A 13,725-nucleotide genomic window follows, 5' to 3' on the forward strand; every position below is an offset into this window, starting at 1 on the left:
GCTGCCAGCGCTGGGGGACAAGATGTGGGTGGAAGGAGACAGCTGGTACGGCTTGGAAATGTTCTCCTTGTGTGGTGAGGATGCAGAATTGTTCAGGACAGCTCCCGTCATGGCATTTAACTCCAGAACATTTCCAAGCAGATTATACAGGGAGCACAGCAAGACATGGGCTGAATAAAAGGGAAAATTCTGCATTTTTAATCTACTGCTCTTTGTTGCTTCAATGGGAAATTGCACATAGGTATTCATCTCCCAGTTCAGGTTGAGAAAAATAAAAAAGTTTTCTTTCAGATGGGAATAACCCAGGCAGGGACAGAAATCAGCACAGGGCCCCTTAGAGGCAGCATCAGTGTCGCTTTTCCAGCCTCCTCAGGGTTGCTCTCACGTTGCCATCAGAGCCTGCAGAGCCAGAGCTGGGAGGGGTCTGCAGGGCAGAGCTGAGCCCCCAGGGCTGGGCTGGGCTCTGGCAGCACTGGCAGGGCCCAGCCCTGGGCACAGGGAAGCAGCTGCTGGCAGGGACAGCTCCAGGCAGCAGAGCCTGGGCAGGCAGTGGGGGGAAAGTGCCCCCAAGCTGAGCTGGGATATTTGAAGTCCTGTCCAAACCCAGTTATTCCATGATTCCTTTTTTTACAGATCACCATGCCAAGGCACAGCAAATGTCCAACAGCAGCTCCATCAGCCACTTCCTCCTGCTGGCACTGGCAGAGACGCGGCAGCTGCAGCTCCTGCACTTCTGCCTCTTGCTGGGCATCTCCCTGGCTGCCCTCCTGGGCAACGGCCTCATCATCAGCGCCGTAGCCTGCGGCCACCACCTGCACACACCCATGTTCTTCTTCCTGCTCAACCTGGCCCTCAGCGACCTGGGCTCCATCTGCACCACTGTCCCCAAAGCCATGCACAATTCCCTCTGGGACACCAGCACCATCTCCTACACAGCATGTGCTGCACAGCTCCTTTTCTTTCTGTTCTTCATCTCAGCAGAGTTTTATCTCCTGACCATCATGTGCTACGATCGCTACGTGTCCATCTGCAAACCCCTGCACTACGGGACCCTCCTGGGCAGCAGAGCTTGTGCCCACATGGCAGCAGCTGCCTGGGCCAGTGCCTTTCTCAATGCTCTCATGCTCACGGCCAATACATTTTCCCTGCCCCTGTGCCATGGCAATGCCCTGGGCCAGTTCTTCTGTGAGCTGCCCCAGATTCTCAAACTCTCCTGCCCCAAATCCCACCTCAGAGAACTTGGGCTCATTGTGCTCTCCATCTGTTTAGCACTTGGCTGTTTTGTGTTCATGGTTTTCTCCTATGTGCAGATCTTCAGGGCTTTGCTGAGGATCCCCTCTGAGCAGGGACGGCACAAAGCCTTTTCCACCTGCCTCCCTCACCTGGCCATGGTCTCTCTGTTCTTAAGCACTGGTACATTTGCTCACCTGAAGCCCCCCTCGATGTCCTCCCCATCCCTGGATCTGTCAGTGTCAGTTCTGTACTCGGTGGTGCCTCCAGCCCTGAACCCCCTCATCTACAGCCTGAGGAACCAGGAGATCAAGGCTGCAGTGTGGAGACTGATGACTGGATGCTTTCAGGAACATTAAACTGCTGGCCAATTTCTGCAAATCACTTGTAATAAAACTCATCTTTGATACTTCTTCTTGGTTTCGTTTTGCAGGTTCTTTTTGTTTTGATCTTTAAATATTGTCCACAAAAAATGTCATTGTTTGTGCCATTTCTCATTTTGTTTCCCTCCACCTTCCCTGTGGCCACAGACTGTCAGTGAGGGGTTGTGCTCTCGGAAGTTTTAAAGAAACTCAAGGATGTCCCAGCAGAGTTTTCTGCAGAGATGCCCTTTTGTTGCCCTCTCTGGAGCTGCAGCAGCAATGTCTGTGTGCAGAGCTGGGGGCAGATCAGTGCTGGCACAGCAGCTGTGCCCAGCAGCAGCAGCAGCACTTGGTGTTGCCAGTGCTGCTCCCGTGGCCCTGCCCCGCTGCCCTGGTGGCCCTGGTGTTGCTGCAGGGCCTGAGTGCTCTCGGGGCCGGGCACAGTCCTGGGGGTGGCAGTGCCGGGGCTGCAGCAGGGACAGGCCATGGGCACTGCTGGGGCAGCGCTGACGCCTCAGGCCAGGGCCTGGGGGCTCCAGGCTCCTTGCCCAGGCTCTCTCAAGAACACGGCCAGGCCAATGCTCAGCACAGAAAACCCCCGTCAGCAGCCCCAGGCTGGCCGTGGGCAGGCTGGGGGCAAACAGCACGGCTGGTGCTCTGCAAGGGCCCTGGGGGAGACAGGAAGGAGCAGCAGAGCAGGGGCTGATCCATCCCCAGTGCGCTGCACAGCCCAGGGCAGCGTCCCAGAGCGTCCTCATGGAGCTGCCAACAACATCCCCCCTCTGCAGCCCTGGCCTCTCCCCCAGCTCACACAGGTGCCGCATCCTTGCAGGCACAGACACGGCAGCGCTGGCTCAGGAGCCCCTGTTTGCATTGCACACAGCAGGCGGGAGCACCCCTGTGCTGGTGCTGTGGGGACATGAACCTGAGGCAGCACAAATGCCATCAGCCCCTGGGGCCAGGAAGGGCTGGGGCACGCCAGGGAAACCACTCAGCTTTGTCCTGGCCTCTGCACTCAGCCAGAAAGTTTGTTCCCATCAGCTGGGACTTTCCTGTCCCACTGCAGACGCTGTTGCTCAGAGCCAGGGCTGCCTGGCAGCCACCCCCAAACTGCCCTGAGCATTTCTTGGCTTCACCTTTGCTTTCCTTACTCTTCCTACTGCTGATTTCTTCCTCTTGCCCACCCCTGTTCCCTCCCCTGCACACAGCTCATCCCTTTGTGTCACCTTTGTGTCACCTTACCTCCTCTGAGCCTCGTGTCCTCCAGGATCAACTACCCCAGCTCCCTCAGCCGCTCCTCACAGGACTTGTGCTCCAGAGCCCTCACCAGCCTTGTTCCCCTTCTCTAGACACGCTTCAGCCCCTCCATGTCCTTCCTAAATTGGGAGGCCCAGAACTGGACACAGCACTCGAGGTGCTGCCCAACCAGTGCCCAGCACAGGGGAAGAATCACTGCCCTGCTCCTGCTGGCCACACCATTCCTGATCCAGGCCAGGAGCCATTGGCCTTCTTGGCCACATGGGCACACGGCTGGCTCATGTCCAGCCTGCTGTCCATCAGTCTTTGCAGGTCCCTTTCTGCCTGGCTGCTCTCCAGCCCCTCTGTCCCCAGCCTGGAGCGCTGCAGGGGTTGTTGTGGCCAAAGTCAGGACCCGGCACTTGGACTTGTTAAACCTCACCTTGTTGGATTTGGCCCTGGATCCAGCCTGTCCAGGGCTCTGTGCAGAGCCCTCCTACCCTCCAGCAGATCAACACTCACACCCAGCTTGGTGTCATCTGCAAATTTGGTGATGGTGGGCTCGATCCCCTCAGCCAGATCATCAGTGAAGATGTGAAACAGGACTGGGCCCAGCACAGATCCCTGGGGGACAGCAGCAGGGACTGGACACCAGCTGGATGCAGCACCATCCCCACCACTCTCGGGGCCCAGCCTCCAGCCAGCTCTTCCTTCTCCCAGCCAGGAGGGAACCTGCCCAAGCCGTGGGCTGCAGCTTTTCCAGGGAATGCTGTCAGAGACAGTGTCAAAGGCTTTGCTGAAGTGCAGATGGACACATCCCCAGCCTTTCCCACATCCACAGCTGGGTCACCTGGTGATAAAAGGAGATCAGGTTGCTCAGGCAGGACCTGCCCCTCTTAAATCCACGCTGGCTGGCTCTGACCCCTCGGCCATCCTGTGGCTGCCCTGTGATGGCTCTCAAGGTGATCTGTTCCAGAACCTTGCCAGGCACCGAGGTCAGGCTCATAGGCCTGGAGTTCCCCAGATCCTCCTTCCAGCCCTTCTTGGCCATGGGCTCACACTGGCACCTCCAGTGCTCTGGCACCTCCCTGCTGAGCCAGGACTGATGGGAAATGATGGAGAGTAGCTTGGGGAGCTCATCCACCAGCTCCCTCATCCCCCTAGGATGGACCACATCTGCCAGCTCAGGAGAACTCTTGTCCTGAGGACAACCTGTCCATATATTGAAAATTGAGACAAACAAGGTATTAAGTAGCTCAGCCTTTTCCTTATCTTTAGTTACTCTATTCTCCACTGCATCCAATAAACAGCAGAGGTTCTCCTTATCCCACGTTTTTTTATTAATTTATTTACAGAAATATTTTCTATTATTTTTCACAGAAGTGGCCAGGTTAAGCTCTAAATGAGATTTCACCTCTCAGCTTTTCTTTCTGCATGACCTAACAACATCCTTAAACACTTCTGAAGTTGCCTGACCTTCTGTCCGAAGTTGGTGCATCCTGTTTTTTCCCCAGAGTTCCCACAAAATCTCCATGGGCAGCCAGGACAGTCACTTCCATCACCAGCTCATCTTTTGCCACACTGGGACAGGCTGCTCCTTTCCCCTTAAGATTACTTTCTTGAAATGTGCCCATCCTTCCTGGACCCCTTTGTTTCTAAAAGCTGTTTCCCATAAAAAATCAGTCCCTGATTCAGTACTCCCCAAATCAGCATCCTAAATAGGCCAAAGTCTGCCCTGCCTAATTCCAGTGTGGAAGTTTTGTTGCTGCCCCTCCTTCTTTCACAGAACATTGAAAACTTGATTATTTCATGGCCACTGTGCCCCAGGTAGCCTCCGACCCCCACATCTGCCACCAGCCCTTCTCTGTTTGTGAGCAGCAGGAGACAGAGCTTTCCTTGGGAGTGGAGTGTTACCAAAAATTTGGTAAAACAGAAAACTCCTTCACACCAATGCAGCAATAAGAAGCAGCATTCTTTATTCAGCCGGATGCACGGGGGATTGCTCCTCCCAAAGCCGAGCATGCTGAGTGCAGGAAAGTTTCTGTTCATATTCTGTATTTTGCACACATATTCATTGATTGTCCTGGAGTAAACATACATCTGATAATCATTTCCCCAAAATCATTAACATATTTCCCCTCCCCTTTACCCATGCTCTCTTCTGTCCTGGGGGTCTCTCTGGTGGTCCCTGGTGGTCGTGGACCCCAATGTTCCCGTGGGCCTGGCTGAGCTGGCAGGACACTGAGGCTGGTGAACTTCCAGCTCCCCTTCTCACACAATGGGCACTGTGTGGTTTCCATAGGCCTGGGGTTTTGGAGAACAAGCTCCAGGTGTCAGCTCACCTGGTGGAGACAATTTATCATCTGTAACATGAGGTCACAGAGCAGACTATGACATCACAGAGTGGGGTATGTGTTGTCATTGAGCAGCTACAGCATCATAGACTGTCTGTGACATCACAGAGCTGCCTGTGACATCACAGGGCAGAGCTCTGACATCACAGAGCAGACTGTGATATCATCAATTTTGCTGTGACATTACAGGGCAGCTCTGTGACATCACAGAATGGACTGTGGCATCAGAGACCAGCTGTGTGACATTAGAGAACGAGCTGTGACATCCCAGAGGGGCTGTGTGACATCCCAGGAGGGCTCTGTGAGGTCACTGGGTTGGTCACTCCACCCCAGCTCCCCCTCACAGTTTCTCCCAACAAGTCCAATGCTGTTCATGCCCAGCGGGGTCCCTGTCCCCCGCTGTCCCCCCGGTCCACCTGGAGCCACAGCCTCCACCAAAGGATGTTCCACAGGATCCAGCCCAGAGCCTGACACGGGGAAAAGGGGCCAGGGCTGTGTGACCAGGACATCAAGGACGTGGATTATCCAGGTCCCTGTGGCCTGGGTTGGGTTCCCCAGGGCAGGAAAGATGCCTGGCAGCTGGAGCAGGCTTAGGGAAGGGCCTCCAAGGTCGGTCTGGAGCCCTTGGGCTATGAGCAGAGGCTGAGGGAGCTGGGCTTGTCCAGCCCGGAGCAGGGAAAGCTGAGAGGCTCCTCATCCCAGCCTGGCAGTGCCAGCGAGGAGGGGATGGAGAACACAGAGCCAGGCTCTTCACAGGGGGGCCTGGTGGGAGACAAAAGCCCAAGGTGGAAGGGGAAAGAGGGGAGATCAGCTAGGCCAGGAGGAGATGAAATGAGTCAGGCTGGTTTCAGCAATTCCTCAACACCAAAAGCAGCCTGACCTCCCTTCTCTATCCACCACTGACAGCTTTGCAAATCAGGAATTGTGTGAGCTGTTTTGCCCCCACTCCAAAAAGAGCATCCTGATACAAGAACTTAATTGTGTTTATATCTATCACAGAACCATGTTTGTCTAAAATCTATTTTAGTATGGAAATCGCTTGTGGATGGTGGACTCTTCAGACACTGCTGGGACGTTGCACATAGCTCAGAGAAGAGCATGACTCTTATTAAATTGTGTCCTGTTCAACTCTGTACTGTTGGCCCTGAAGAGAAACTTTCTGTGCCTCTGAGTCTCACCAGTTCCTGACCCCCAAAGGACACAAACCTGATGAGTTGTGGTTCCCACTCCAGTGGTGGCACTTGGAGCTCCCTCCATCCCCAGAGCAGAGCTGCCTTGTCCCAGAAAGTCCCTGGCAATGCAGGGATGAAGGAAACAGGACAGGCTGTGGGGATCAGGGGCAGGGCACAGCCAGGGATTTGGGGTGGTTGTGAGCCCAGGGCAGGACCCGGCCCTTGGCCTTGCTGAACCTCATCCCATTGTCCTGGGCCCATGGCTCCAGCCTGTCCAGATCCCTCTGCAGAGCTTCCTGCCCTCCAGCACAGCCACACTCCCACCCAGCCTGGGCTCACCTGGAACTGCCTGAGGGTGCCCTCGATGGCCTCGTCCAGATCAGCAATAAAGAGATTTCACTGACCAGGCCCCAATCCTGAGCCCTGGGGACAGCCCTGGATGTGACTCCATTCCTCAGCTGCTCTGAGTGCCAGGGCTTGGATGAGGGAAATGGTGGGGAGGGGGTAGGGACAAAGTCACATTGATTGTCAGCCATGAAGGGTCTTGATTTTCACATCTATTCAGACTGCATTAGAAGGTGCTGGGGGTCAATATCAATAGGACATTGCGGATATCAATCTATAAACGGGAAAACAATAAACAGGACAATACAGTTCTCACTGCGCAGTTTTCAATATAGTATATTCACTTTGAATAACCTTCTGAAATCTGTCTAATTAACCACAGAAGAATTGAAATCTTCAATTATTCCCAGCAGCATTTCTTGTTTGGGAGTTTTAAATAAATATTTATGAGCCTTTTGTCACTGAATTCCTGAACTGAAGAGCTAAGGAAAGAAGAGGCCTCTGGAGTAGGAAAATTCATCAGCAACCTCCAAGGGGCTGAGGATCCATCCCCATCAGAGCAGCAATGAGCAGAAATGGGCAGAGCTTTGTGGCTGCCCCAGCTCTGGGATGGGCCCTGGGCCTGGAGCAGGAGCAGCTCTGGAGGGCCCCAAGGCCGGGGCTCTTGTGCTGGCCTGGGCAGATGGGATGGCAGCAGGGGCTGCAGAGCTCTCAGCAGCTGAGGCCGAGGGGAGCAGGGCAGCCAGGGAGGCTCCTTGTGCCTTGGGCAAGCCCCTTCCCCCATGGCTGGGGCTGAGTCCTGGCTGAGCTGCAGCTGCTGCTGTGCCCTTGGCAGGGGCTGAGGCCGTGGGGCCAGTGGCCAGAGCAGCCTGGCCTGAGCAGAGCTGTGGGGCCAGAGCCGGCTGGGCTGTGCTGGGGAGAGGCCCTTGGTGCTGCACAGAGCTCAGGGCAGCTGGCAGAGCTTGCAGGGAGCTGGGCTGGGCTGCGAGAGCCTGGCCCAGAAACCATCAGTGTCCATCTCAGCCTGGCTGAGCGTGCAGGGGCAGGACTCAGCCCAGGCCTTGTGGGGCAGGGCCAGCGCCTGTGCAAGGCATTGAAAACAGGCAAGTGCCCGAGAGAGGAGGCTGCTCTGTGCCCTTGGGGGCATGGACACAGCAGGGAGGGGGCCCAGGACATTTGTCAGCGCCAGCCTCTGTCCCCAGCCCTTGGCAGCCCTGGCTGCTGAGCCCAGCTTTGGCCTGGGCTGAGTTTGGCTGTGGCCCAGCTCCATCCTGCTGCGGGGCTCAGGGCCTGTTCCCGGCCATGGCCAGCCCTGGCCGGCCTCTCTGCTGGCCCAGAGGCCGGCAGAGCCCGGGGCAGGGCTGTCTGTGCAGCCCCACAGGTGCCACGGGCTGGGCAGGAGCTGGCAGAGGCTGCCCAGCAGGGAGGCCATGGGGCACAGAGCCCCAAGGCTGCCGTGGGCACCACGGCACAGGGGCCGTTCCCAGCCGCAATGCTCCTGTCCTGGGCTGGGCCTGCGCAGGGGCTGTGGCACCATGGCTGGGCCAGCACAGGGCCACCAAGGGGCCACGCAGCCGCTGCTGGGGCTGGCAGCAAGGCCGGGCACAGACAAGGAATTGCTGAGTGTGGCCTGCGCTGGCCAGGGCTGCCTGTGCCAAAGGCAGAGCTCAGCTGCCCTTGGGGGCTGCAGGAACACTCAGGAGCCCAAAGAGCCTCCATGGCTGTGCTGGAGACCAAGGCTGGAGCAGGGAAATGCAGGGCTGCTGAGCCATGGGGAGGGCATGGAATTCCAGCACACACCTCAGCTCTCTGATGATCCCGGCACCGTGCTGGGCCCTGTTTCAGCCTGGAGCAGAGCAGATGTTGATGGCACAGGAGCCCTGCGGGGCTGGCAGGGACCTGCAGCTTGCAAGGTGCTCTGCTCTCCCTCAGCTCCTCTCTGAGAGATCCAATCCCAGCTGGGCACCTCAGGGCACAAGTGGCACTGCCTGTTCATGGGCACACACCTGATGTCTGCCTGGAAAGGGGCACAGGTTTTAATACCTGTACATTTCATATTATACAAGGACATTTTTATTATCTGCATCACTTGAGTACTTTTAAGAAATACCAAAATTTTCCCTCCAGGAACAGGAATTTCCTGGAGGCATACTAATGGCAGGAGGAGAAATACTGATCTTGTCTTCTACTTGTGTCACCAATATTCAGTGTATTATTTCCTCTTCTTTCAGGTGTTTCCAGCTCTCATGTTTAAATGGCCATGTCTAAGGACATCTCTTCATTTAGACCTGGTGGATCTTGTCCTTTCCGCTGCACCTAGTTTTCCTCCTCCAGATGCTTTCTGGTCATTCAAGTGTCCCTCAATGGACTGGTTTCATGCTTAGAACGTCAGGGAGTGGCCCAATCTTTCTGAAGTTCAAATAAATATGAACTATATCTCACTGTGTTTATATCTATCCTAGAATTACCTTTTCTAATGTCTTTGTTTAAAACTGTTCCTGTACAGAAATCCCTTGGGGATGGGGGACATGTCAGATGCTGCTGGGACATCACAGAGAGCTGAGGGAAGAGCTGTGATGGTTATTAAACTGTTCCAATGTTCAACTTGTGTTTATTGGCAAGAAACCTTTCTGTGCCTCTGAGTGTCACCAGGCCCTGAGCCCAAAGGACACAAACCTGATGAGTTGTGGTTCCCACTGCAGGGGCACTTGGACCTTGGCTCTGCACAGGAGAGCTCTTCATCCACGTTCCCTCTTTTCCTCCCTCAGGGCATGGAGGGAGCTCCTGACTTCAGCCTGTGACTCGTGTGTGCAAAGAGCAAATCTGGGCAGAATCGGGGCAGGGAGGCTTTGGGGGCACCTTGGGATCTGTGCTGGGCACAGAAGGTGTTTTCCATTGCTCTGAGACTGTCTGCTGTGCACAGTGGATTTAATAGCCAGCAGAGGAATGACTTTTGCATTGGATGGAGCTGTGCCTTCCCTTGGCTTTGTTGGCAGGGAAAATGTATTGGCTGTTTGCAGCAGAGCATTGAGAAAGGCACTGGCCCAGGCAGCTGCTGCCATGTGGGCACAAGCTCTGCTGCCCAGGAGGGTCCCGTAGTGCAGGGGTTTGCAGATGGACACGTAGCGGTCGTAGCACATGATGGTCAGGAGGGAAAACTCTGCTGAGATGAAAAAGGCAAAAAAAAAGAGCTGTGCAGCACATCCTGTGTAGGAGATGGTGCTGGTGTCCCAGAGGGAATTGTGCATGGCTTTGGGGACAGTGGTGCAGATGGAGCCCAGGTCGCTGAGGGCCAGGTTGAGCAGGAAGAAGAACATGGGCGTGTGCAGGTGGTGGCCGCAGGCTACGGCGCTGATGATGAGGCCGTTGCCCAGGAGGGCAGCCAGGGAGATGCCCAGCAAGAGGCAGAAGTGCAGGAGCTGCAGCTGCCACGTCTCTGCCAGTGCCAGCAGGAGGAAGTGGCTGATGGAGCTGCTGTTGGACATTTGCTGGGGCTGCACATGGGCACCTGTTCATGGAGAAAGGACAGTGACGAGTTAGAGGAGATACCTGTAACCATAATCAAAGCCATTTCCCATACACCCTCCTATAGAACACACACGGACACACTTCTTTGTTTAAGAGTCCTGAGCTTTTCTTTTTAAGCTCACCCAATGTCTCTCGCGGTATTCTTCGCTATCAGAAACCGTCAGCTTTTCTGCTGCCTCCAGGGGGAACAGAGCAAGTTCTGTGAGGCAATGTGATGAGAGGAGAGTGAGGGGAGATGGTCTGCCATTCTGACCTGTTCAGAGTTTCTGAAGGCTTTATCCTTTCTCCAGGGGAGGATGATCAGCTTCCCTCGTTTTCCCTAAAAAAAACCCAGGTACAGCTGAGAGCAGATGGATTCAGCACAGCCCAGCTCCACATTTGGATCCAAGGACTCACGTTACTCATTTCACCAACCCAGCAGCATTTTCAGGGTCACAACACCTCTGCCTTTCCCCATCAGTCTGATAAATCAGAGATGCTCTAGGACAGGTTTGCACCCTGCATTGAAGCTCCCAGCTTGGACTGAAATCTCAGGGAGACTTCCAAGTGTCCTTCTGATGTCATTGGATGAAGGGAGATGCAGCTCCTTCCCTGGCTGCACTGCCAGCATTGCCCAGAGCTGGGCACTGGGGACAGCTGTGTCACCCTGAGCCAGCTGTGCCCCCTACCAGAGCCCCCAGTGCCGGGCAGCTGCTCCCAGCCCTGTGCTCTGCAGAGGGAACTGGGCCCGGGGCTGCAGAGCTGCCCCACGGCTCTGCTGCAGCTCTGCCTGCACAGGAGGGGCTGCACGCCTTGGAGCCCCGGCCCTGAGGGCAGAGGCTTGGCTGGGGGCACAGGAGGGAGGGGGCTTGTTCAGAGGGAGGGGCTGCACTGGAGGGGATCCTCTGCACATCTCTGAACTCTCCCTGCCACAGAATTTCTGGCTTTTGTTTTCTCTCCTTCCCTGATCTTCTCTCTGCTTCCTGGAGATTTACTCTACAGGTGTTACTCTGTGCCTGATCTCTCTGTGCCAGCACTCCCAGACCCCAAATCTCTGTGCACTCTCCTTGGCCTGATAGAACCCTGCCTGTTTGCAGGACACTGGCTGGGGGCAGGTTCTGTTTGCAGCTTGGAGAAAGGACAGCTCAGACTGAGCCTGATGGCTCCAGCAAAGGTGATGCTGCTGCTGTCCATGGGCAGAGTGGCTGCAAGCACATTAGGGATCTGCTGTGAACATACTGATCACTAAAAGTAACAGTTTGGATGTCTCAGGCACTTGACAAAATTCATAATCAATAATTCATAATCAACCTTTAATATCCATCCCCCTATAACAGACATTTTCAAATATTAGGAAACTGAATACAAAGTCTTTGGAAATGTCCTCATTTTTATCATAATCCTGGTCTTGGAAATATTCTATGACTGATCAGAATCCCTCAGCATGTCAGAGCTACATGAGCATTTCACCTGCCCTGCACCAGAAATACTCAGAGTTGTACTCACAGGGTCTGTGGGCATTGGGATGTTCCAGCTTGAGGAGATCACTGCAGGAGCTGCAGCTGCATTGTCCTGCAGCCAGAGGTTCCTGTGCCAAGGGCTGGCAGTGATTCTGCCCCAGGCACTTCTCAGCACCTTCCCAGCCCTGACTGATTGAAGCTCTCTGTGCCTCTGGGCTGTGCCCGCGCTGGCTGCAGGCAGTGCCCCAGCCCTGCTGGGCTGGGAGAAGAGCTGCTCATCCAGAGAAATGTGCTTTTGAAGCTCTGCTTGATTACCAGCATCACCCTCTGTGCCAGGAGCCCGGCCCAGCTCAGCAGCACAGACACAGCACAAGGACTTGAATGAGCCTCTGGGGCTTTGTGCTCAGGCCCTGAACATCAGGCCCTGAGAGGCAGCTGCAGAAACCTCTCCAGAACTCCAAGTCAGAATCCAACTCCAAAGTTTCTTGGACTTTTAATGGGTCCCAGTGAGGGACACGACTGAGAAAATGTCCCCAGGCCCCAGGCAGAGCAGAGAACTGGAGGCACTGATGACAGGTGGGGACAAAGGGAAGCCAAGTCTTGGTGGCCTGGGGCACAGCAGGGTCTGTGCCAGCAAGGGCTGCCAGGAGACACCTTGTCCTGAGGCCCTGGGGCCCCCTGGCACAGCCCCAGCCAGGCTGGGCACTGTCAGCCCCTTGTCCTGCCCTCAGCATCCCCCCCTAGCCCACATCCCAGTGGCCTCAAGGATCTGCTGGAAGGAGTCCCTGGGGAGCCTTGCTCAGGAATGGCCCTGGGGGCTCCACAATGCTCCCAGGCACTGCAGGTTTTTCAAAGGACTTTGGCTTTGGCTTTTGCCTTGCAGTCTCTGAGAGCTTTCTGCAATCATGGCCTCCAATTATCTGCTGTAATTAGTCCCTGGAGAGGCTTGGTCAGGAACAACACTCAGTGGGGCTCATTAATGCTTCAAGGTACTTCAGTTTTTTAAAGGTACTTGGTGTTTCCCTTTTGCTGCAGACTCTGTGAGAGGTTTGTGCAATCATGGCCCCAATTATCTGCTTTAACGAGTCCCTGGAGAGCTTTGTACTGACACTCAGTGGGGCTCATTAATGCTTTGAGATACTCAACTTGTTTCAGGTACTTTGAGTTTTCCTTTCCACACTGAGAGGTTTTTGTGCCATTTTGAGTCTCTGAGAGGTTTTTGTGCCATCCTGACCTCCTGTTCTCTACTCCAGGGAGTCCATGAGGAGCCTGTGTTGGGGATGGACCTCAGTGGGTCCCATTCATGCTTTGAGACACTTTGGGCTTTTCTTCTGGCTTTGACTCCTGGAAAGGTTTGTGCAATCTCCTGTCAGGCCCTGAGGTTCCAGGGCTCAGCTTCAAATGCACCACGGAGCTCATTAGGATCAAGCAAGTCCTGACAAACCATGGCTCTGCCTTGATTTCCCTCTGCTCTAGTGCAGTTCATCAGGAACTTTCTGTAGTGGTTTTGGTTCACCAATTTGAGATTTCTTGGCCAGTGCTTTAATTACTGTGGTGGGTTCAGTGCTGGCTAATTACCAGTGAACTCACTAGAATATACTTACCCATTTCCTGCTGTGACATAGGATTAGGAGAAAAGCAAAGTGGGCTCAAAACTTTAAAAGTGTATTAAAATAGTTTACAATAGTAAGTAAAAAAAAGAGTAATAAGAATCAGAACAAAACTTTCAGAACACTTCCTCTCTCCATACAACCTGATAATGTAAAGAGACAAAGCCTAAAATTTTCAGTCAGTTTTCCACCTCTAGAATTGTCTTTTTGCTGTTCACTTAGGGAGAGAGAAGTTCCTCTTGTTAATGTTATGGAGACTTCTCCACAAGAAAACAGTTATCTCATGGCTTTTCATTTCCAGAAACAGCAGCTGCCTGGAAAAATCTGCAATTGTGAGTTCCCTCCCATTTTTCACAGCTTTTCCCACAGCTGTGTTTATGGGCCATGTCAACTTACGGGATATTTGTTTAAAGATGAGCTGTTTAGGAGCAGAGGTTCTCTTCATCTAT

At 54.3% G+C, this 13,725-nt stretch overlaps 2 protein-coding genes across 2 annotated transcripts; one reads left to right on the top strand and one right to left on the bottom strand.

Moving 5' to 3' along the window:
- Positions 1 to 653: 653 nt before the first annotated feature.
- LOC128820743 (olfactory receptor 14I1-like) lies at positions 654 to 1,639 on the top strand. Its single transcript, XM_054001564.1, has one exon. It carries the CDS (start codon positions 657 to 659, stop codon positions 1,587 to 1,589), a length of 933 nt encoding a protein of 310 aa, XP_053857539.1. The 5' UTR covers positions 654 to 656; the 3' UTR covers positions 1,590 to 1,639.
- Positions 1,640 to 9,344: 7,705 nt separating this feature from the next.
- Positions 9,345 to 10,650, bottom strand: LOC128820665 (olfactory receptor 14I1-like). Its single transcript, XM_054001467.1, has 3 exons — positions 10,481 to 10,650; positions 9,694 to 10,207; positions 9,345 to 9,354 (listed from the first exon to the last, which is right to left on the bottom strand). Exons 2-3 carry the CDS (start codon positions 10,182 to 10,184, stop codon positions 9,345 to 9,347), a joined length of 501 nt encoding a protein of 166 aa, XP_053857442.1. The 5' UTR covers positions 10,185 to 10,207; positions 10,481 to 10,650.
- Positions 10,651 to 13,725: the final 3,075 nt, after the last annotated feature.

The sequence above is a fragment of the Vidua macroura genome, chromosome 30 (assembly GCF_024509145.1).
Source record: "Vidua macroura isolate BioBank_ID:100142 chromosome 30, ASM2450914v1, whole genome shotgun sequence".
In the NCBI taxonomy this organism is placed as follows: Eukaryota; Metazoa; Chordata; class Aves; order Passeriformes; family Viduidae; genus Vidua; species Vidua macroura.

Bases quoted from the DNA above. Each gene is read 5' to 3' on its own strand.
- LOC128820743 (XM_054001564.1), top strand. From the start codon at position 657: ATGTCCAACAGCAGCTCCATCAGCCACTTCCTCCTGCTGGCACTGGCA.
- LOC128820665 (XM_054001467.1), bottom strand. From the start codon at position 10,184: ATGTCCAACAGCAGCTCCATCAGCCACTTCCTCCTGCTGGCACTGGCA.